The 20,737-nt window shown below is 42.7% G+C and overlaps 2 protein-coding genes across 3 annotated transcripts; one reads left to right on the top strand and one right to left on the bottom strand.

Moving 5' to 3' along the window:
- Window positions 1-662: 662 nt before the first annotated feature.
- Window positions 663-7,765, top strand: LOC119128512 (GPI mannosyltransferase 3-like). 2 transcript variants are annotated; one of them, XM_037260992.1, is made up of 12 exons: window positions 667-900; window positions 976-1,123; window positions 1,313-1,430; window positions 1,517-1,621; window positions 1,696-1,826; window positions 1,906-2,046; window positions 2,130-2,181; window positions 2,830-3,041; window positions 3,123-3,187; window positions 5,566-5,770; window positions 7,179-7,356; window positions 7,427-7,765. In XM_037260992.1, the coding sequence occupies exons 1-12, from the start codon at window positions 792-794 to the stop codon at window positions 7,541-7,543; spliced, it is 1,581 nt and encodes a 526-aa protein (XP_037116887.1). In that variant the 5' UTR covers window positions 667-791; the 3' UTR covers window positions 7,544-7,765. The 2 variants fall into 2 exon arrangements, 1 of the variants encoding a protein (XP_037116887.1); XR_005099029.1 differs by lacking the exon at window positions 7,427-7,765 and having other exon boundaries at window positions 663-900; window positions 5,566-5,937; window positions 7,055-7,342.
- Window positions 7,766-15,980: 8,215 nt separating this feature from the next.
- Window positions 15,981-19,823, bottom strand: LOC119128511. The gene is made up of 6 exons (XM_037260991.1): window positions 19,629-19,823; window positions 19,405-19,468; window positions 19,276-19,325; window positions 18,905-18,974; window positions 16,561-18,442; window positions 15,981-16,481 (listed from the first exon to the last, which is right to left on the bottom strand). Exons 1-6 carry the CDS (start codon window positions 19,704-19,706, stop codon window positions 16,433-16,435), a joined length of 2,193 nt encoding a protein of 730 aa, XP_037116886.1. The 5' UTR covers window positions 19,707-19,823; the 3' UTR covers window positions 15,981-16,432.
- Window positions 19,824-20,737: the final 914 nt, after the last annotated feature.

Genomic DNA, 20,737 nt, shown 5'->3' with positions numbered 1-20,737 from the left:
GACCGTACTGTATCTATTTCGCGGATTTCCGTTTTTCGCGAGTGGTTCTGGAACGCAGCCCCCGCGAAAAAACGAGGGATCGCTGTACTTGAATATCTGAGACCTGAGTATGTGTGTGAACATTTTGAAACCGTGCTACGGTGGTGTAAAAAGCCTGCTCAACAAATGTATATTCAACAATTCACACGCAGAATTGAATATTTACCAATGATAAGTCATAAATTGCACACACAATTAAAAAAACACGTGTATGTATATTGTGCATAGAGTATAATTGTAGACCTGAAAAAAAAAAACATAAAAATCAATTTCACTGGTATTCTGGCCTATCAGAATGACTAAATGTCGCACACATATTTAGTAGAATGTAGGTAAGCATGTGTAGTACATATAAACATCAATATTTTTCGACATAAAGACAAACATTGTGTGCGAAGTAGGCAGGCACGAAGAACGCTGTGACTCCTCCCTACTTGCCCGTGTACTTGAGCAAGAAATAAACACTATCGCTATTTTAATGACGAAATAATTCACAAAATTCCGTGAAAGAAAAGGATCCTTTAGATTTAGTTCATTTGAACATGTATGTCAGTTGCACGTGATTAAATGAGGTCGCTGCGTTTGCCTTTTCCGTCTTCTCAAAATAAATGACTTTTTCTTTTTAAACTTTGGGGAGGTGGCGTGCGAGCCAGGTTACACACGTCTCATTTCCACGCAGAGAGTAAACCAAGTAGATTTCCTCCCCTGCTCTAGCCGCGCGTCTGCAGCAGGTGTAAGGACTCAAAATCCACATGGAGACTTTAAGACAGCGTTCACGGTTCGAGAGGAATGGGACGGAGGTGAAACTTGGGGAAACCGAATCACCGTTAAAAACCAAAGACAATGCCTCTCTCAGCACAGGTGGGTTAGTTCCCCTATACAGTGTGATGTCATTAGAAGGTTGTGATAGCTTTGTCTATTCACTCCAGTGTAAAGTTATTGTTTCTTTTCTCTATACAGAAGTGCTGAGGATTGCATCATTTTGTGTTATTTTCCGCGTCTTGAACTGTTTTCTGGTTCAGAGCAGCTTCGTTCCAGATGAGTACTGGCAGGCTGTGGAAGTCGCCCACCACATGGCCTTCAAATATTCTTTAAACTCAATTCATTTTGACAGCATCTATGCATTTTTTCAGCCGTGTCCTTTTTTTCAACTCGAGCCTATCCCAGTGGACTTTGGTCTCAAACTTAGTACACACCAAAAATGTAGTTAAATCAGCTAGTCACATTCAGTAAACTTATATTACCATTTTTGTGAACACCTTAACAATGTGACTTATGGCCATCTGACATGGGAATGGAAGGAAGGCATAAGAGGCTTCACCTATCCCCTCTTTTTCGCCATCATCTATAAAGTACTACATTGGATACACTGTGACTCTGTGTATATTATGGCAAGTGTATTATTTTTCATCTGTTCATTCAGTCATGTTTAGTTCAGATATGATCTTTTATTTAAATTAGTTTGTTTTCTCTGCAGATATGGCTGCCCCGCCTACTTCATGCACTATTTACTGCGTTTGCAGATTTCAAATTCCTCTTCCTTGTTGAAGAGCTGGAAAATCAACATGTTGCGAAATGGACGGTACCTAGCCCTACCTGTTTCTTTCTTGAGGAAATATCCATTCCATCATGTTTTGATTGCGTTTGTGCGTGCAGTTCTTCTGCCACCTGTGCTCGTGGTTCACATGGTATTGTTGCAGCAGAACGCTGAGTAACAGCGTGGAGGCCACCATCACTTGCCTTGCTCTCTGTTACTTCCCCCTGCCTGGATCCAAAACACACAGCAGGTCTACTTCATGTCATCAACATTTCTAGATGTGCCACGAATGTCTGGTTGACACCTCGTTCGTGCTTTTTCCCCTTCAGCAAAAAATATTTGAGCCTCGTTGCACTGGCCGCTATTGTTCGCCCGACGGCCTTGATTCTCTGGCTTCCGCTGTTGATTTATCATTTCTGGCAAGAAGACAACAAACTGAGACTGGTGGTGCACAACTACATTCCCATTGGGTAATTGTGTTTCTAATTTGACCATCATATTTCTTTTTTTTCACGCCTGTTTAGGGCTAACAGTGCTTTTGTCTCCTTTGTAGGGCTTTGGCCATTGTGATTCCAACCATAATTGACTCCATTTTCTATGAAAAGGTGAAATATATACACTCGCTGAACACAACTACGCAATTGTTGATGATGTCGTCACATCTTCTGTAAAAAGACTAAAGATCTGTAATCCAAAGATTCCTGCAAATCCCGAAATGTTGAGTTTTCCAGAGATGTGAACTCCATAGAAATCTATTCTATGATGAGGGTAAACTAGCATCGCAATGTGTGCGTTTTAATGAACATATTTTGCATTTATTAATCAATATTCAGCAGTGAAATATAGTTAGTTGTCAACCGAAAATGACATTACATGTGCTAATGGCTCAGGTACCGACCAGTCGTGGCTCACCTCATGTTCGCAAGCTGAGCCGTGATTGGTCGCAACCTTTTTTTTTTTTTTTTTTTTTTTTTTTTACCAGTCACCCTTAATTAGTTTCACCGTTATAATAATGGCCCTCTGAAAGAAACCATAACTTCGATAAACGAGTTTGACTCCACTGGTATAATTATATGCTGAAAGTATGGCTTTTAGTTTTGGTATATCACCCCAGGAATTTAAGGGTCTCCATATTTGTCCACCCGAATGAAAAATTTCTGAAGGTGCCACTGTCCAGTGTGCCACTGCACCAGTGTCTAGTGGATGCGAATTAAAGGATGTTTTTGGTTCATCAGTTGTTTTCTTTTGTGTAGTGGGTCTTCGTACATTTCAACTTCCTGAAGGTAAATGTCTTGGACGGATTGGCCAGTTATTTCGGCACCCACCCATGGCACTGGTACCTCACTCAGGGCTTCCCGGTCATAATTGGCCCCCATCTGCCATTCTTTTTATTTGGATGCTTCCTGGCTTTTAGAAGGTACAAAATCCTGCTGGTGGCCATTGCCTGGACCATCGGGGCATACAGGTAAAGCATCATAATTGTCTCTCTTTCTTTACTACTTGTAGGAATCCTTGTCAGCTTGTACCATACTCAATTTGTTTTCAGCCTGCTTCCTCACAAGGAGTTTAGATTCATCTACCCTGTGCTTCCCTTTTGTATGATCTTCTGTGGTAAGGCCCTGTTACAACTATTTACTCACACAATCTAGTGTGGAAATTCTCTTTGAGCTTGACTGTTTCCTGCAGTATTTTCTGTTTTGTTATGGATAGTACATGAGTAGTCACTTGAAAATGGTGACATCATCATGAATATGAATTTAGATACTACCACATTGTCTTTCACTCTATTGAAGACGTTATATTACCTTATCTTAAATGTTGTATAACAGGGATCGTCAGTTGGGGGTCCGAGGCCCTTTAGTGGTCTGTCGCTGTATTGCAGGTGGGCCGCGAAATTGGAAATGTAAAATGATTGTAACATTTTTAAAACTAAAATGTGTTTATTATTTAGACTTAATTTATTTTCCAGATAATTTTGTGAAATCATTTACCCATCCAAATTATGTCAAATGTAGCTGAGATTCCCAAAATAGACATACAGTTGCAAATAAATAGCCTGTATGGGTCTATCCTCAGTGAAAAATAAAATAACATTCTGCCAAAGCTGTGGTCCCCGGGTTGCTTCTTGTTCATAATGGTGGTCCCTTGGACAAAACCAGTTGAAAACCCCTATTGTATAATATATAGTTATTTGTTCAGTCACTTTAGTTAGTACTGTAAGAGGTGGCCGGTTTACCAAATTTTGCCGATCCGTCTTTCATCCACGCCCTGGGCACCCTTCGCTTGCTCATCTCAATTAATTCATCATGTAATGCATTTTAAAAGTGCCATCAGCCACCGTCGCTTCTGTCACCGGTCCGTCCGTACGTAAAAAAAGTCATAATAGTCATAGAGCAACAGATGGGAAACCCCATTCGATCAAAGTCATGGAGTGATCAGATCAGAGTATCCATACGGTGGCGGCCAAAGAACTTCAAAAAGCCCCACCTTATTAACTTATTTTGATTTGAAACCTTAATACAGTTTCAAAACGTTTTCAGTTTAAAATGGCTTACCGTTTTTTTCCATGTATAATGCGCCCCCATGTATAATACGCACCCTAAAAATGGCATGTCGATGCTGGAAAAAGCCTGTACCCATGTATAATACGCACCCAAATTTTGACTTTTTTTTTTTTTTTTTTTTAATTTTCCTTTTTTTTTTTTAAAGTCCCAATGATCGTCACACACTCGTCTGGGTGTGGTGAAATTTGTCCTCTGCATTTGACCCATCCCCGTGTGATTTTGATCCATCCCCTGGGGGAGAGGGGAGCAGTGAGCAGCAGCGGCGCCGCGCTCGGGAATCATTTGGTGATCTAACCCCCCAATTCCAACCCTTAATGCTGAGTGCCAAGCAGGGAGGCAATGGGTCCCATTTTTATAGTCTTTGGTATGACCCGGCCGGGTTACTTAAGTCCGTAAACATAAAATTATTTCAGAAAAAAGATCATCTTTGGGAACAACCGGATGTTATTCTGCCGGTCAGTATCACTGCGCATGCAGTAGCAAACTCGATAGCGAAGAAATATGTGAGACTCTCAACGGGATCACCAATATTTGAGTGATGTTCCAGTTGTTTATCACAATTATTTATTATTATAATAATAATATATATAATATATATAATAATTATTTATTTATTATTCACAATTGTCATGGTGATCTTTCTGGTGATTTCTTAACTAGGCTGGATGTATTTTTTTCGTTGGCGTTGATTTCTCCGACTGCCCAGAAAGGCACCACCGCGATCAGTTAGGTTAAAATGAAGAGGAAAGTGACATTGTAAAGAACCATCCGTGACAAGATTTTCTTCAAAAATTGTTGTACCATGATTTTCTTCACAAAAAAAAAAAAAAAGAAAAAAAAAAAAAATGTAAAAAAATTTTACCCATGTATAATGCGCACCCCAGATTTTAGGACAATAAATTAGTTAAATTTTGCGCATTATACATGGAAAAAAACGGTACTTTCACTGCGACCCCGTGCTGCCTTGGAGCCAAGGGTAGATGCAAGTCCAATTCGGTTATTGCGGTGTTGGACAAAATATTATACGGCGGCATACTAAAGCTGAGCAGACATTGTCTCTGAGGCTAACAACTTTCAATGTTTTGCCCTGCGTCACAGCGTCACAGGCAGAGGTTTCATGATAATCAACATTTCAAGCTCATTAGCTGGTGAATTTATTCTTCACATCCACTTAGAAAATTAATGTAAGTCATTTACTTCACATTTGACCTTTAAGAGGGTATGTTACCAATAGTTGCCTATGAAGGAACATGTCAGTTCCACCAAATATGGTCACCACCAGAGCTTGCATATTCCCCATACTAACGCCAATGATGGACATTATAATGTATTGTGAATTTTCTCTTGACAATATAAGTGCTTGATGGGTTTGGAATAAAGGATGGCTGAACCATTTCATGTTTAAGCATTTGCGTGTGTTACCAGGGGCAACGATGGCTCGTATGAAAGCTTGGCGACGAGCAGCCACTGCCGGTTTGCTGGCCTCCAACCTGCCCCTAGCTCTCTACACAGGCCTGATTCACCAGCGTGGAGCTCTGGACGTCATGAGCCACATCCATGCCCTTTGTCACAATGTCTCACAGCCGGACGTCCTCTTTGCAATGTCCTGCCACTCAACACCTTACTACAGGTGCCAAATGCTCCATGGGATCCGGAAAGCCTTCTGAGTGTTTCTCTATGAACTGTGCAACTCAATTGTAAAAAGAAAAACGATAATGAGGTTGCACAAGTTTGCACACCCAATTATAATGAGGGATGTGGCAATGTTCTGAGGTAACTAATCATATTCAAACTCATGTTCAATTGGTGAATGCCTCTGCTTAATCCATCCATCAATTTTCTGTACCACTTTGTCCCCACGGGGGTCGCGGGCGTGCTGGAGCCTATCCCAGCGGTCATCGGGTAGTAGGCGGGGGACACCCTGAACCGGTTGCCAGCCAATCGCAGGGCACACAGAGACGAACAACCATCCGTACTCGCACTCACACCTATCAAGCATGTTTTTGGGATGTGGGAGGAAACCGGAGTGCCCGGAGGAAACCCACACAGGCTCGGGGAGAACATACAAACTCCATACAGGGAGGGTCGGAGGTGGAATCGAACCGGCACCCTCCTAACCTATGCTCCACCGAGCCGCCACCTCTGCTTAATCTCAAAGAAATTTAAAAATGTTCTAGTAGGCTTTTCATTTTCTTATCTGCTCCCTGTATTTCAACACTGCCAATTTTATTAGATACTGTTTGGCAAAAAGGCTCTTTCCCTGGGGTCTGTTAGGCTACGGATTTTAGTTATTGATCTGACTCCAAATTACGATCAACACTCCACTCAAAACATTGTTACGTCCTAATCCACACACTGGTACACCTAACAATTTTGCGAGTTCGTTCTGTCAAAGAGAAGACCAGTAGATCAATGAGGCCGAATTTACCAATTGTTTAATCCTGACAAAGCAAGCTAATACAGGCGCCTGGGTCCCCCGGGTCCCTCACACTAAGATTCGTGTGTTCTTGTGACCATCAAGAGACAACACATTCTTCCGGGTTGCCCAGTTTTAAAGAAACACAATATGAATATTCAAGCATGCAAAATATTGTGTGGTGATTGGTCGATGGTCGTCTCCTCCTCGTTTGGGTTTTTCCCCTGCTCAGCACAGGTGTCTGGACCACAAAGACGAGTTGTTCCTCACCGGCCTTGAGATATCCTCCCTGTCTGGTCATCCTGTTCCACAATACTTTGTAGAGAACAAATTCATTGTAGCCTGCACATTCCTTTCCACTTATTAATCACCACACGAGCACACTAGAAATTATATTGATATGATTATATATGTCTAATGCAGCCTTAATCAAATATGTTTGCAAACTGCCGAAAGTACATTTCCCTTTAGGTCCCAACAAAAAACATTATTCCAGAGTGTTGGGGGGGAATAATTCCATTTTTTGAGTAAGGTCATAATATGACAAAATGTGATCAAAAGCACTGTATACTGTCTGGATGCACTGTATGGAGATTTTCAGTTATTTTTCCTCCCCTTGCAGCCACGTCCACTGCCCACTAAAGATGAGGTTCCTCGAGGGCCTGCGTGATCTCAGCCAGCTGGACCATGAGACTGAATCAGAAAGATTCATCAATGACCCACTTCTCTGGCTCCGAACTTCGTATCCACTTGAACATTCACTTCCTACTCACTTGGTTCTCTTTGACGTAATGGAAAAGGTAAAGGAAAGGTGCAGCCAAATCTGCCTTAAAATCCTTACTTAAATGCTGGTGCGCTTTTATGTTGTAGAAGATCACAGCATTTCTGCGTGAAAACAACTACAGGAAAGCGACAGACATATTTCACACTCATTTTCCCGACGGAGGAGTTGGAGGAAGAATCTTCATTTATGAGAGGCACCGATGACTGCAGGAACTCATCTGATTTTACCTACTGTATGTTTAAAATGTTTTGACAAGAATATCTAATCTTGTTAGACCAATTATACTTCTTTTACCACTATTTGTGTGTAAATTATTTTGAGTGTTAATTTATTTTCTATGGTGGACAGTCTGGGATTATTTGCTGGACCTAATATCAGTTCCAATGTATATATTATAAAATAAATTATACTAATACAAATGTTAAGCAAAGGTAATGTTTTCCCACCATAGCATCAAAACATTTAACATTATAGCCCATGCTATAACGTTAAAGATCCTCATTATAATTTAACATTACCAGGTACGTTAGGGTGGCAAAATTAGCATTTTCCTCTTAAAGTGTCAAAAATCATTGTTAATAATTTAATGCCCGGTTTTAAAAATCAAAAGTAATTTAAACATGTTGAACTCATATTCTATACCGACAGTAAAATTGTAAAGAAATGTATTACTTTCAAATGCAAGTAACTCGTAAAATGTTATACATAATGCAGTCAAGCGATTAAGTTTTTGTTAATCACACATTTTATTAATTAAAAAAAATCCCCAGATATTTTTCTCTGTGCCATTATTTGACCAAATATTGATACTCTTAACATGAAGAGGATTGATTTTCTTATGCAGACACATTTTGTATTGAATTGGATTAAATTCATAAAAAGTCACAAGTCCTCAACAGTCCATTCTAAGAAGTCAAAATTTGGGCAATATAAAAAACATCATTTGCATATAAAATGTAAACAAAGACCATTTTTAAAGTTTGTTTTGAACTTAGCAGCAATACAACGGTCTTGTTTCACCATATCAACCCTGTTTCCGACTTCTCAAGAAAGAATGAAGAGACCACTCGCCATGATGCTTTTATTTCTAAAAACGCATGAAATCTCTGCTTAACAAGCCAGGACTAATGTCACCAGCGGAACGTGCTTGATGTTTATTTGCGCTCTCGCAAGATCCGGTGAGGTGTAGCTGTTTTTCTGCGGCAACAGTTTATGAAAAGAGCACAAGTTTTATTTGGCCAAATTGAACATTAATCGCGCGATTGAAAAAATTAATTGCATTAAAAACGGGCTGGATTAATCCCGTTAATGTGTTAAATTGACACCACTGGTAATACAGTACGTTTTGGAAGTAGCTTACCCAACACAGGTGAGCTGCCTATCAGCTATTTTATTTAGGATAATATTGTCACGGGATCGGATAGAGCAGGGTGACCAAATGCAGCTTGGACCAGGGTTTATTGGAGGAACTCAAAAACAGACTCTGCAAACTGACATGACTTTACAAAATAACTAGAGGACTAACCGATAGGGACGTGACACAAAGGACGTGAAGACAATAAACAACAGGAACCAAAAAGACATCAAGACAAAAACAATGATCCGACGGGGCGTGACGGTCAGACAGGACTTATATACACGACAGGTAACAAGAGGCAGGTGAGAATAATCAAACTAATCATGGGCACACAGGAGGGGAGGGGCGAGCACACAGACAGAAACCAAGACAACAGAGACACATAGAGACACACGGCTGGGGACGAGACGTGACAAACATAACCTTATGGTCTGTTTCTGAAAATGTAAAGTGTTGCTAGATACTGAGCTCTAGCCAAGGTTAAACCATTTAACGCATATTTTAAAAACATAACTTTCACAATTTGAGGGATTTGTTTAGGAATTTACAAAATCATACCAGCACATACAGTATTCCTTCCTTCCTCTGGAGTGAAAATTATTTCTGCCCCACATGCTTGACCATGTCAAAGTCTTGTGCATGCTTGTGGCGTTGCCTCAGCCGGTGAGTTTAGGAGTTTTTGGTGTGAATGGTGAATAGCATTATTCTTTTTTCAATCAGAGTACAAGTACTCAGACTTGAATCATCATTTTTCAGCAATTTCTTGGCTTCATTGTTGTCACCTAAGTACGGGCCGCAGCATTGCCATCAGAAGATGAGTCAGACCATCAGCGAAGAGATAGCTGAATAAAGAATTATGATATGTTTGCATTTGTAGACATCTGAATTCTGCATATTAATCTTCAACTGGATACAAGCGGACGAAATGAGTTTCCTCCGCATGGTGTCCGGGCTTTCCCTTAGAGATAGTGTGAGAAGCTCGGTTATACGGGAGAGACTCGGAGTAGAGCCGCTGCTCCTCCACGTTGAGAGGAGCCAGATGAGGTGGCTCGGGCATCTCATCAGGATGCCTCCTGGATGCCTCCCTGGGGAGGTGTTCCGGGCATGTCCCACTGGCAGGAGACCCCGTGGACGACCCAGGATGCGCTGGAGAGACCATGTCTCTCAGCTGGCCTGGGAACGCCTTGGGATCCCCCGGGATGAGCTGGACGAAGTGGCTGGGGAGAGGGAAGTCTGTGATCCCTCCTAAAGCTGCTGCCCTCGCAACCCGACCCCGGATAAGCGGAAGAAGATGGATGGATGGTTCTTCAACCTGATCGTCGAAAAAGCACCCTTGGACCGAGTGCCCAGCACGGGACACAGAATGCAAGAGATGCCGTAAGATAGGACATTTTTCAAAAAAGTGCAGATCTGATATTACGATATTACAGAGCTCCACGAATATGGAGACAAGAAACATTTTGCTTTCTTGGGTGAAAAGAACAGCATGGAGGAAGACAAATTGAGTCAAACAGTGCAGTTGAATCAAGACAAAACACAATTCAAGTTGGACATGGGAGCAAGAGTTACGGCAATCCTCAGTAGCATTTACTCGCCACAGAAATATGAATTACTGCACCCTCCGGGAAAAACTCTGTAAGTTCAGGCAGAGAGAGATTGGATGTCAAAGGATGCTTCGAGGGTAAACTAACAGCGTTGCCGGACTGCGTGCCAGCAACGCCGGACCCACGGCCTTCACCGGACCTCTAGCCACCTGCGCCGGACCAGTGATCATACCCCCAGGAGCCCAGCCAACACCAGGTACCAGGAGGCCAGCTACCACCAGGCCCAGTAGGCCAACACCATCAGCCCCACGAGGACAGCCACCACCAGGCCTAGTAGGCTAGCACCACCAGCCCCAGGAGGAGAGCTACTATCAGGCCCAGTGTGCTAGCACAACCAGCCCCTGGAAGACAGCTAACATCAGGCCCAGTAGGCTAGCACCACCAGCCCCAGGAGGACAGCCACCACCAGGCCCAGTAGACTACCATCACCAGGCCCAGGAGGACAGCCACCACCAGGCCCAGTGGGCTAGCACCACTAGCCGCCCCAGTAGGAGAGCTGTCACCAGGCTAAGTGGGATAGCACCCCCAGCCCCAGGAGAGCTACCATCAGGTCTAGATTGACAGAGCCGGGATGGCCATGAAAGTGCTTCCGAAGGACATGGAGGAGCTGAAGTTATCAGTGGAAGTGATGTCTTCAAATGTGGAAACCATAATGAAGCAACAGGCAATTATTACAGAGTTGATGGGAGAGGTGAAGCAGCTCAAACAATTAAACATTGAACAAAATAAGAAAATTGTCAGCCTGGAAAATAGATTAGACAGTTTGGAGCAGTATTCAAGAATGAACGATGTCATCATCACAGGTTTAAAGATCAAACCACGGAGCTACCAGCAGGCTGTGAAAGGCCTTGCTTCTGAGGACAATCCTGAACATGAGGAGACAACCGAGGAGCAGGTAAAAACTTTCCTCCAGAGTAAAGACATCGTCATTGACATTGTCAATATTGAGGCATGCCACACTCTGCCAACCAAGAGTCTAAATGGCAAGCCTGTCATATTATCTATAATTGTCCGATTTACAAACAGGAAAAATAAGATAAATCTGCTCAAACAAGGTACAAAACTAAAAGGCACGAACGTATACATTAATGAACACCTCACCAAGAAAAATGGTGAAATAGCTAAGAAAGCAAGAGCTCTTAAGAAAAATGGTAAAATACAGTCCACTTGGACTGCTGGTTGTAAGGTGTTCATCAAACCTGTTGGGGCAGCAGAAAGTTCTCATGGTTTCTGCATCAGTGCCATAGAGCAACTTAAGAGGTACGAAGGAGACCAGTAATCTGTACATCATTCTGTTGAACCTAAGGTTGTGGTACTCTTAGATCAACAGATGAACAGTCCTGACAAATGCCTTTCTTCTCCAACTGGTGTGTTTAACAAACAAGCACTGATAACTGAAAATGAAGAACTTGATTTGAAAGCATTTGATTTCACTGAACATAAGGGACATAGAGAACAATATTGATCCTGTGAATAACTTCTTTATCAACTACACTCAAAGGAATTGTAAATACTATACTGTAGAGCAATTTAACAAGAATGTAACAACAAATAGAGCAATATCAATTATACATTTTAATAGTAGGAGCTTGAAAGCAAACATCTCTAAGATCAAACAATGTTTAAAAGATATGAATAACCCGTTTACTGTAATTGCAATATCTGAAACCTGGTTAAAGGATGATCAGTCTGAAAAGATTGACATAGAGGGGTATGAGAGTTATACATTAAATAGGAAGGTAAAAAGATGTGGAGGAGTTGCTCTATTCATAGATAAAAACTACAAGTGTAAGATAGTAAGAAGTGTGTCTCAAGCAATAGATAATATCATGGAATGTATTACTGTGGAAATAGAAATGGAATCATCTAAAAACATTCTGGTAAGCTGTGTATACAGATGTCCAGGTTCATGTATTGAGACATTTAGTGAACTATTATCAGGAATGTATGAAAGAAAAATCAATACGAAAATGGTCTATGTCTGTGGCGATTATAATATAGATCTATTGAACCCACTTCAGCTGACTCCAGTAACAGAATTGATAAACTTAATGTACAGTATGAGTCTCTACCCCGCAATAACCCGTCCGACTAGAATCACATCTCACAGTGCCACAATAATTGATAATATATTTACAAATGTAATTGAACAGAAAGTAAAAACTGGACTGATAATAAATGATTCAAGCGACCACCTGCCAGTGTTTGCAGTGATCCAGAACTGTACAAAGAAAAAAAAGGATGCTATAACTTTTAAAATGTGTAGAATGAACTCTGGTAATTCAGTTCACTCATTTAAAAATGATCTTTTAAAACAAGACTGGAAAAAGGTATATGTGGGTGATGTAAATGAAGCTTATAACACACTTATGGCCATTGTGTCCGAACTTTATGATAAAAACTGTCCTCTTGTAAAGAAAGCAGTTAAACAAAATTCAGTGGAAAAACTATGGTTGACAAAGAGAATCTTAAATGCTTGAAAGAAGAAATACCTATTATACAAAGATTTCTTAAAGATAAGAACAAAGGAAGCTGAATTAAAATATAAGACCTACATAAATAAATTGATTAAAATAACGAGAAACAGTAAAAGGAACTACTATAGCAAAATACTGGAGGAAAACAAGAATAACATAATAATTACATGGAAAGTGTTAAATGAGATTATTAAAAACAGAACTGGAAAGCCAGGATATGCCATACATACAGGACAACCATACAGGACGAGTATGTTGTTAGGGGACTGTATAAACCATTGCTGGGTCTTTAGGCAGTTAAAGTAGTGGGAATGGTAAAACGTGTCGATTCAGTGGAAACACAACCAGAAGATTTTAAAACTCTGTACTCGCCAGTGTTTTCGGGGCTGGGGAAGTTAATAACTGAAGGTCAGCTGACCCAAAACGAAACTGATGCACATAAGAGGCCCATCCTCTCCGCCGCTGCATATCAATGGAGAAGAAGTCCATTTTGTAACATCCTTTGCCTATCTTTAGTTTAGTTTTAGTTTATTGTTTAGCACATATTATTATAGCAAATAACAGTGCAAGGAGGGAGACGAAGCCTAGGGCTTGTAAGGATCTCCACTCCTGTACAAACAAAGTGCAAAACAAACAAAGTGTTGTCGTCAAATATCATTCAAGTGTTTGAAAAAAATATATAAGTGAATAAACAAAAGCATAACAAGCTAAATATTAATTCGTCATATTTATATATGCATATATACGAATGTGTATGTATACATACATAAACAAATACACTATACAAAATGAGAAACAAGAGAAACAAAATAGACACTTAGCGATGTTGAAGCAATCAAAGAGACATCAGGTAGGAATAGCTAAGAGGGAGCACCTTGGCTCCATAATCACCAGCAACGGCAACATGCTACCAGAAATAAATCGGAGACGTGCTCTGGCAGCCACTACCATAAAAACACTCTGGAAACCATTGTGGAGACATCACTCCATATCACGAGAGACCAAATTAAGGATATATAACTCCTCAGTCTTGTCCATCCTCCTTTACAGAGCAGAAACCTGGCCTCTCAACAAGACCCAGGCTACCAGAATCGATGGCTTTAACACCAGAGCACAGCGCACTATAGAGGGGATAAAATGGACAGATAAAGTCCCCGACTCTGTGCTGCGGGAACGCACCCAACAGCCCCCAGCATCCCACAACGTCGGCTGCGCTGGTATGGCCATGTCAAAAGACTCCCCCCTGAACACCCGACTCACGCTATCCTCAATTTCCAACCCAAAATTGCCGGCTGGAAACGACCCCGCGGTGCCCCCCGCACTCGATGGATCGATGCCGTCACCATGGACCTACATCACCTGGGCCTGTCGCTAGCTGAAGCTGAGCCCCTAGCACTGGACCGAACCAACTGCCGAAGACTAACTAAACTGATTGGCTCTACGCATGGCGACACTCCCGTCGCTGAGCAAGAGACTGATGATGATGATGGAAGTTAGAGGAGCCCTACAAAATCGAGCTTGATTCAGGGGCCGTCCCCTACGCCATGCCAACTCCTCGCAGAATACCCTTGCCACATTTGCATGACAGAATACTACAAAAGCCTCTGTGACTAATTGTTTCTTTGTGTACTTTGGTTTAATTTTTTCTTTTATTATTATTATTTCTTTTATTAGTTTTTATTATTTTCAAACACATTCCTTCACAGTAAATATGGCAGTGAATGTCTCCAAAATAAGGCATGGTGTGGAGTGTTGGTCATCTCAAGAGCACTCTGAGAGCTATAAGAATACACAGCCATTTTTCCTCGTGAGTGTGTGTGCGTGTGTGTCCTGGCAAAAGGCATGGGGAACACCTGTTCATAAGACTCCTCCTGTCTGAATTGGCTGTTGGACAGTAGATTGCAAACCTCCTTCACATCGTTGGTCAGCTTTCTCAAAAGCATCTGTGACAATGTGACACGCAAAGAGCAAAAGTATCAGTATGGGTGCAAATGTCTGTGAGTTGAGGTGGACGTTCCCAGGCCCGTATTCAAAAAGCCCAAATTCAAAGTCATGACCACAGGCTTTGTCCACAGACGTTGGCATCAGGCCGGCTATATGATGGTAATTCAGGGATGAAGGCCTCCTCGTCTTCCTCAGAGGTGTCCTCTTCCCGCATGAATTTTCTCTATGTGGTTGCTGTGTAATTGAGGAAAAGCAGCAGACAGAATAAAATGAGCACCTCTTGGAACCTAAATGAGTCTAAAGAGTTCATAGTCTGAGACCTAAACATACGTACTGCAGTTTTACGAGCGAGTTGTGAAACTGTATTATACTGCCCCCCGATGGCCAAAGCACACACTGCTCTAATTTATTTGTGGTAATTGGATCGTTTGCCTCTGAGCTCTCACAGCTAACTAATATCCAAAGCACATTTTTTTCTGAACATTTTAGCTGTAATAACCAATTTGACCATGCGAAATGAGCCACAGGTCCACATCAGAGTTCCCCGGATTCCCACGGAAGAGGAACTCGCCAAAAAGCCCGAGTTCCGGAACATCGCCGGATACATCGATTGGCGGCGCAGGTGCAGTAAGCCAACTCAGCGTTCGACTTGCGCTAACTTTTCCCGTGCTGCATTCAGGCGCGTACAGCGTGCAGTTCTTGACCATAGAAGGGATGGTGGCGGGCGTCCAGAAGGGAGTGGCCTCCCTGCAAGAAGACAAAATGATCGGCTCAGGCGGCAGAGTGGGGCACTACACCTGGAAAGTACCCAGTGGAACTATAGCGAGTCAGGTTCCATGTCTACGGAAGAGGATGAGGGCCATCTGTACATGTCACACTCAATCTCACGAAGAAAACTTTGTCCTTTTTATTGCATCTGAGTGCCTCGACTGCTTCTACCCTAGTAGTTGGATTCATCTGAGTTATGTGAATATACGATTTGAACAGATTTTAGTTAGCCCAATTTATATATATATATATATATATATATATATATATATATATATATATATATATATATATATATACATATACACACACACACACACATATGTATTTATATATTTTTTTTTTTTTCCCTCCCCAAGAACATTAAGGTTTTGTACTAAAATGAGCGAAAATGTAAAATGTCCCCGGTGGTCCTGAACACGATCCATTAATATTCTGTTTCCTTACACATAAAATAAACTGAGTGAATTCACCTTTTTTTTTTTTAAGTCTTGTTTTATTTTAACTAACTTATTAACAATAAAACACGCACACACCATCTGTAAAATACACTTCAAGAACACAGAAAACATGCACACACCATCAGTAAATAAACAAGCACACACCAATGGTAAAATACACTTCAAGAACACAGAAAACATGCACACATCATCGGTAAATAAACAAGCACACACCAATGGTAAAATACACTTCAACATCACACACAATAATTTCTTGCAACAGGCAAATTGAAGCCGCGTTAACTAAAACACTTTGAGAATGGTCCAGCTGAGGCGAGCAACATTTTCGACACTGAACATCTTTTGTTCTGACAGGAGGCAGTCATCATTTTCTCTTCAGCTGAGGGAGATGGGGGGATCAGTTGTGGAAATAGCACAAAAAAGTATTACGTGTTTATCAAAGGCCGAACTGGACACCTCCATAATATCAACATACCAATCCTTAAACACAGTTCAGTTGCCTTAATGACTCGGGACCTCTTTTGGACTTCCTGTTGAATAATAAAGACACGATGGACTCAATGAAGCGATTCTCGGTTGTCTTAACAGTGTTGTAGAAAGAATGCTTACCTTGTAGGGATTCCAAGCCGTTCACCTGACTGGGATCCTCGAAACATGTCGTGCTCCAAGACACCACATTCGGCAGCCTCACAGTCGGGCAGACGGAGGCGGCGTCTCATCTTCTCATTTCTGTGCCACTTCGACCCTGGAGAGAAAAGGCTGCAGGACAAGTTGCCCCAGTCCAACTCCCGGTGATGCTTCCTCAGCTTGAAGCAGTGCGGTGACAAAGCCAGTGCCCCCAGCGTTTGGGAGAAATGAGGCCGGCGGGCCTCAGCACTTGGACAGAGTTTGCTCTGACACACAAACTTGTGGAAGTGCTTATAGAAATCCTCGTCCAGGTCCTTTTTGGAGTACGGGAAGAAGCCCGATGTCAAGGAGGAGTCAACGGACAGGTGCTGACAGAAACTCTTGCGGGCCTGTGGGGGGGACCCCAGGCAGGACTTTGGCTGGGGCGTAAGTGGCCTTTGGCGTGTGGAAGCCGGGGACCTGGAGTAGCGTTGCACTTGAGCAGGGTTGGGGCTTCGGGAGAAGGCCTGCTGAGATCTTGTGTGGTCTTCCCAGTTCACCATGCCCACCTTTCCAAGACTGGGCCGATCCGGAAAACCACAAATATCAGTTTGCGCTAAAAATTTGCTGTTTTCAGGGGAGAAAAGACTCTTGGAGCTCTGAGACAAATCAGAGAAAGACCCAGATGATTGCAAAGAACTTGCAAAGAACTGCTCATCGGCAGCAGAGACAGCAAGCCCTTTGGGACGACCACAACACCGTGACGGACTGAGGACCCGCGGGGATTGCTGCTGCTGTTCTCGTGCAGCTGCACGGGCAAATTTTGTGGATCTCAGAGACCGGTCTGAGGAAGGAGTAGAAGGCCGCAAAGGACTTAGAACCCACGAAGATGGCTGCTCTCTGGCACCAGTACTCCAAAGCCTTTGGGACCTCAGGAACTGATCCAAGGTGGGGCCAGAAGAGCGCTGAGGACTGAGAACCCACGACGATGGCTGACCGGGAGACTTCAAAGGACTGAAGCCGCGCAAAGATGGCTGCTCACCGGCAGGAGCGCTACAAAGCCTTTTGACCCTCGGGGACTGGTTTGCAGTGGAATCAGAAGACCGTGAAGGACTAGGCATGCCCAAAGCTCGCTGATCTCTGTCAACTGAGGAAAATAGCCTTCTGGAGCTTAGGGGACAGTCCAAAGACACTCCTGAAGAGGTACCAGAAGAGCTGGGGAAGCACGAGAATGGCTGCTCTCCCATAAGCCTTCTGGATCTTTGCAACCTGCTTAAGGAAGCCTCGGAGGAAAAATTAGAAGATCGTGAAGGACTGAAAACGCACGCAGATGGCTGATCTCTGGTAGCAGAGACAAACAACCTTCTGGGGTTTGAGGGCTGGTCCAAGGTCCCAGAGGAGGCACTGGAAGGACTGAGGGCAAAGGGTGGCTCTTTTGCCACGATGAAGGTCTCATCTACTTTGATCCTTTTGGATTCAGGAGATTGTCGGATGAAAGACAGATCCATGCCCAGAAGAGTTTTGTCCCTCAAAGAGGAGCACTGTAGCATGGAACAAGTGGTTGCTGGATTCTTTGTGGTTTTCTTGCTCGTGGATCGTCTGTGGCTCGTGCCCAGAGTTTTAATGCGTTTGCTTCTGCCGGACTGCTGACGCCACTTGCGGTACTTCATGAGTACACGGTTCCCTATGTCGGATATGCGCCACCGGTGCCGTGCTCGACGGATTCGACCGATCATGCTGGGGAAGAGCTCTGACAAATTGCTACCCTGACTTCTCAGGTTCAACTCCAACTCCTTGGCTTGGTCCTCAGGGAGGAAATCAAATTCAGGGATGCTCCACTGACTTCTGTTCAGAGAGCTCTCCCAGGAATGCAGGTTGGACACACCTGCATGGGGTGAAAAAAAAAAAAAGAGTGACTTCATAAATTTCTTTTTTTAAATACCCTTGTGATCAAGATTGACGTCACTTCTCATCCTTTATCAAGTCTTCCTGAAAGGAGCCTGTTTCGCAAGGCCGGTGCCATCTCTATCAATTGGCACACCCGCGGTAAAGGAGGGACTTATGACAAAATAAGTCCGAACTGTTGTACAATCGCATTCATTTAAAATCCCCCAACATAGTAAGCAGCCACAGAAAGAACACAGCAGTCAGTAGATCAGCACCCCCCCAACGTGTTTTTTTTTTCAATGTGAGAACAACTTCTGTTGCCATGATGAATCGAAAATGTTTTGGCGTATTTACAACGAATCACAAGCCACGGTTGTCAAACTCATTTTGGGGGGCCGGATCTGGCCCCCATTAAGCCTCCATCCCATCAAGTCATCAAGTGAGAAATTGCTGCTCTTACCATCATCATTGTCACCATCCACTAACATCTGGCAAGAATCGCCTCCGCCATCTTGCTGCGATTGGTCCAGCTTTTGAACAAAAAATATGCAGACAAAACATTTCTTCATTAGATAAAATTGTCCATGTGCTGACTAAAGCCACTTTTCCACTGCAGAAAAAAAAAACTAAACAGGACAGCGATAACATGTAATTCATTAATTCAATGCTTTGAAAAGGACACATATTAACCAAATCAATTTATAGAGATGCTTAGAGGTGCATCTTATGCTAATAAAAAAATAGAGCCAAAAGCCCAACATCTGAAATTCAAAATGAGATGTGTATTTTTAAGACCAATGGGTTAGCAGGAAAAAAAGGCGATTTGCCCACCTCCTTCGCCTTTATCATCTTTTTAGACACCTTCATGTAGTGCAGCAGGCCTTTAAAAATATACAAAACACAATCAAAACATAATAATCAAGAGGTTGACATCAAAATAAGTAACAAGCAACGACTTACTTTCTGTACTGGTGTTATTGAGGTCCACTTCTATCGCCGCGTCGGGATCGGGCAGGTTGGAATACTGTTTTTGGGGAGAATGAAAATGTTGGCTTAAGAATATGAAAGTTGATGTGCAATGTAGAAAACCGCGTTTTCTATCTTGCACATCTATTTCTGTTGTTGCGTTGTCAAAATGCCAACTTTGTAGCTTCAGCTAACCATCGACCATTTGGAACACGCACCTTTTGTATAATTCGAAGCAGCGACTGTTGGTATTTGTGGCCGTTTGCGGCGAATTGACATCTAATGTTTTCGGCCATCAGAACGAATTAAATGTGACCACCGAAGAAGTACAAACAAAACGTGCAAAAGCACAGTGATATTCAAAACTTGTAAAAGCGCTGCGATATTCAAGACTTGGCCGTTGTTGTCTGTGAGCGGACGGTGATTGGACGAAGGGATCTTCTTCTTTCTCTTGTTTTAGGGCGGGGGCACCAGCTTCAACATACATTACCGCCACCTACTGTGTTGGAGTATAAACCAGCGTACTTACCGTCCCATCATTAGTTTTACAACTTTAGCTAAATTCTTTCCACCACACCTGTCTAAATAAGATATCTAATCTTAAAAAGCATATTTTTTTCCCCCATCGTGACTGCAACTTTTAATGTCATCTTTGCCCCCAATGTCTCCATCTACTTTCTTAATAGTTGACCCTGGTCTTCATGCTTGTAACAGTGAAACAAAACACGCTCCACTGATTCCTCAACGTTACACTGTACACACAGCCCTGTTGCATGTTTTTGTTGTTGTTGTTGTTGTTGTTGTGATGATGATGATGATGATGATGATGATGATGAAAATGATGATGATGATGATAGAACTTTATTCATCCCACAGCGGGGAAATTTACTTGTCACAGCAGCGTACAAGAGTGCAAGAATACAAGTGCCAAATTTAAGCGAAGGCGTGACAAACTGTCGGAGAGTTACAATATCTTGATGCACTTGCTGGGGGCAGCCAAACTTCTCCATGATCTTCCATAAGTCAACCCTGCTGACCGTGTCGAAGACCTTTGTCAAGTCCACAAAGGTCATGCAGAGGTCGCAGTGGTGCTCTTGGCATTTTACCTGGAGTTGGATCGCGACAAATATCACGTCCGCTGTCCCACGACCGGACATACTTGCTTTCTGGGAGGTGTCCTTGTTGTAGGTGTTGCAGGAGACAATTGAGCAGTACTCGAGCCAAGAGCTTCCTGGCTGCGGACAAGAGGGAGATGCCTCTGTGGTCGTTGCAAGACTGGTGGTTGCCCTTCCTCTTGTAGATGTGGACGACACTGGCACCCCTGAAC

This window comes from Syngnathus acus, chromosome 10 (genome assembly GCF_901709675.1).
Source record: "Syngnathus acus chromosome 10, fSynAcu1.2, whole genome shotgun sequence".
Lineage (NCBI taxonomy): Eukaryota > Metazoa > Chordata > Actinopteri > Syngnathiformes > Syngnathidae > Syngnathus > Syngnathus acus.
The sequence above is the reverse complement of the archived record's forward strand: the minus strand, read 5'-3'. Positions and strand labels throughout refer to the sequence as shown.

What these genes read in the sequence shown, in the direction of transcription:
- LOC119128512 (XM_037260992.1), top strand. Translation starts at nt 792, where the DNA reads ATGGAGACTTTAAGACAGCGTTCACGGTTCGAGAGGAATGGGACGGAG. An exon ending in CAATGCCTCTCTCAGCACAG is followed by an intron (nt 901 to 975) that starts GTGGGTTAGTTC and finishes TCCAGTGTAAAG; the next exon opens with TTATTGTTTCTTTTCTCTAT. An exon ending in TGGACCATCGGGGCATACAG is followed by an intron (nt 3,042 to 3,122) that starts GTAAAGCATCAT and finishes ATTTGTTTTCAG; the next exon opens with CCTGCTTCCTCACAAGGAGT.
- LOC119128511 (XM_037260991.1), bottom strand. Translation starts at nt 19,706, where the DNA reads ATGGCCGAAAACATTAGATGTCAATTCGCCGCAAACGGCCACAAATAC. An exon ending in CAATAACACCAGTACAGAAA is followed by an intron (nt 19,326 to 19,404) that starts GTAAGTCGTTGC and finishes ATATTTTTAAAG; the next exon opens with GCCTGCTGCACTACATGAAG. An exon ending in CGGCTTGGAATCCCTACAAG is followed by an intron (nt 16,482 to 16,560) that starts GTAAGCATTCTT and finishes ATTATTCAACAG; the next exon opens with GAAGTCCAAAAGAGGTCCCG.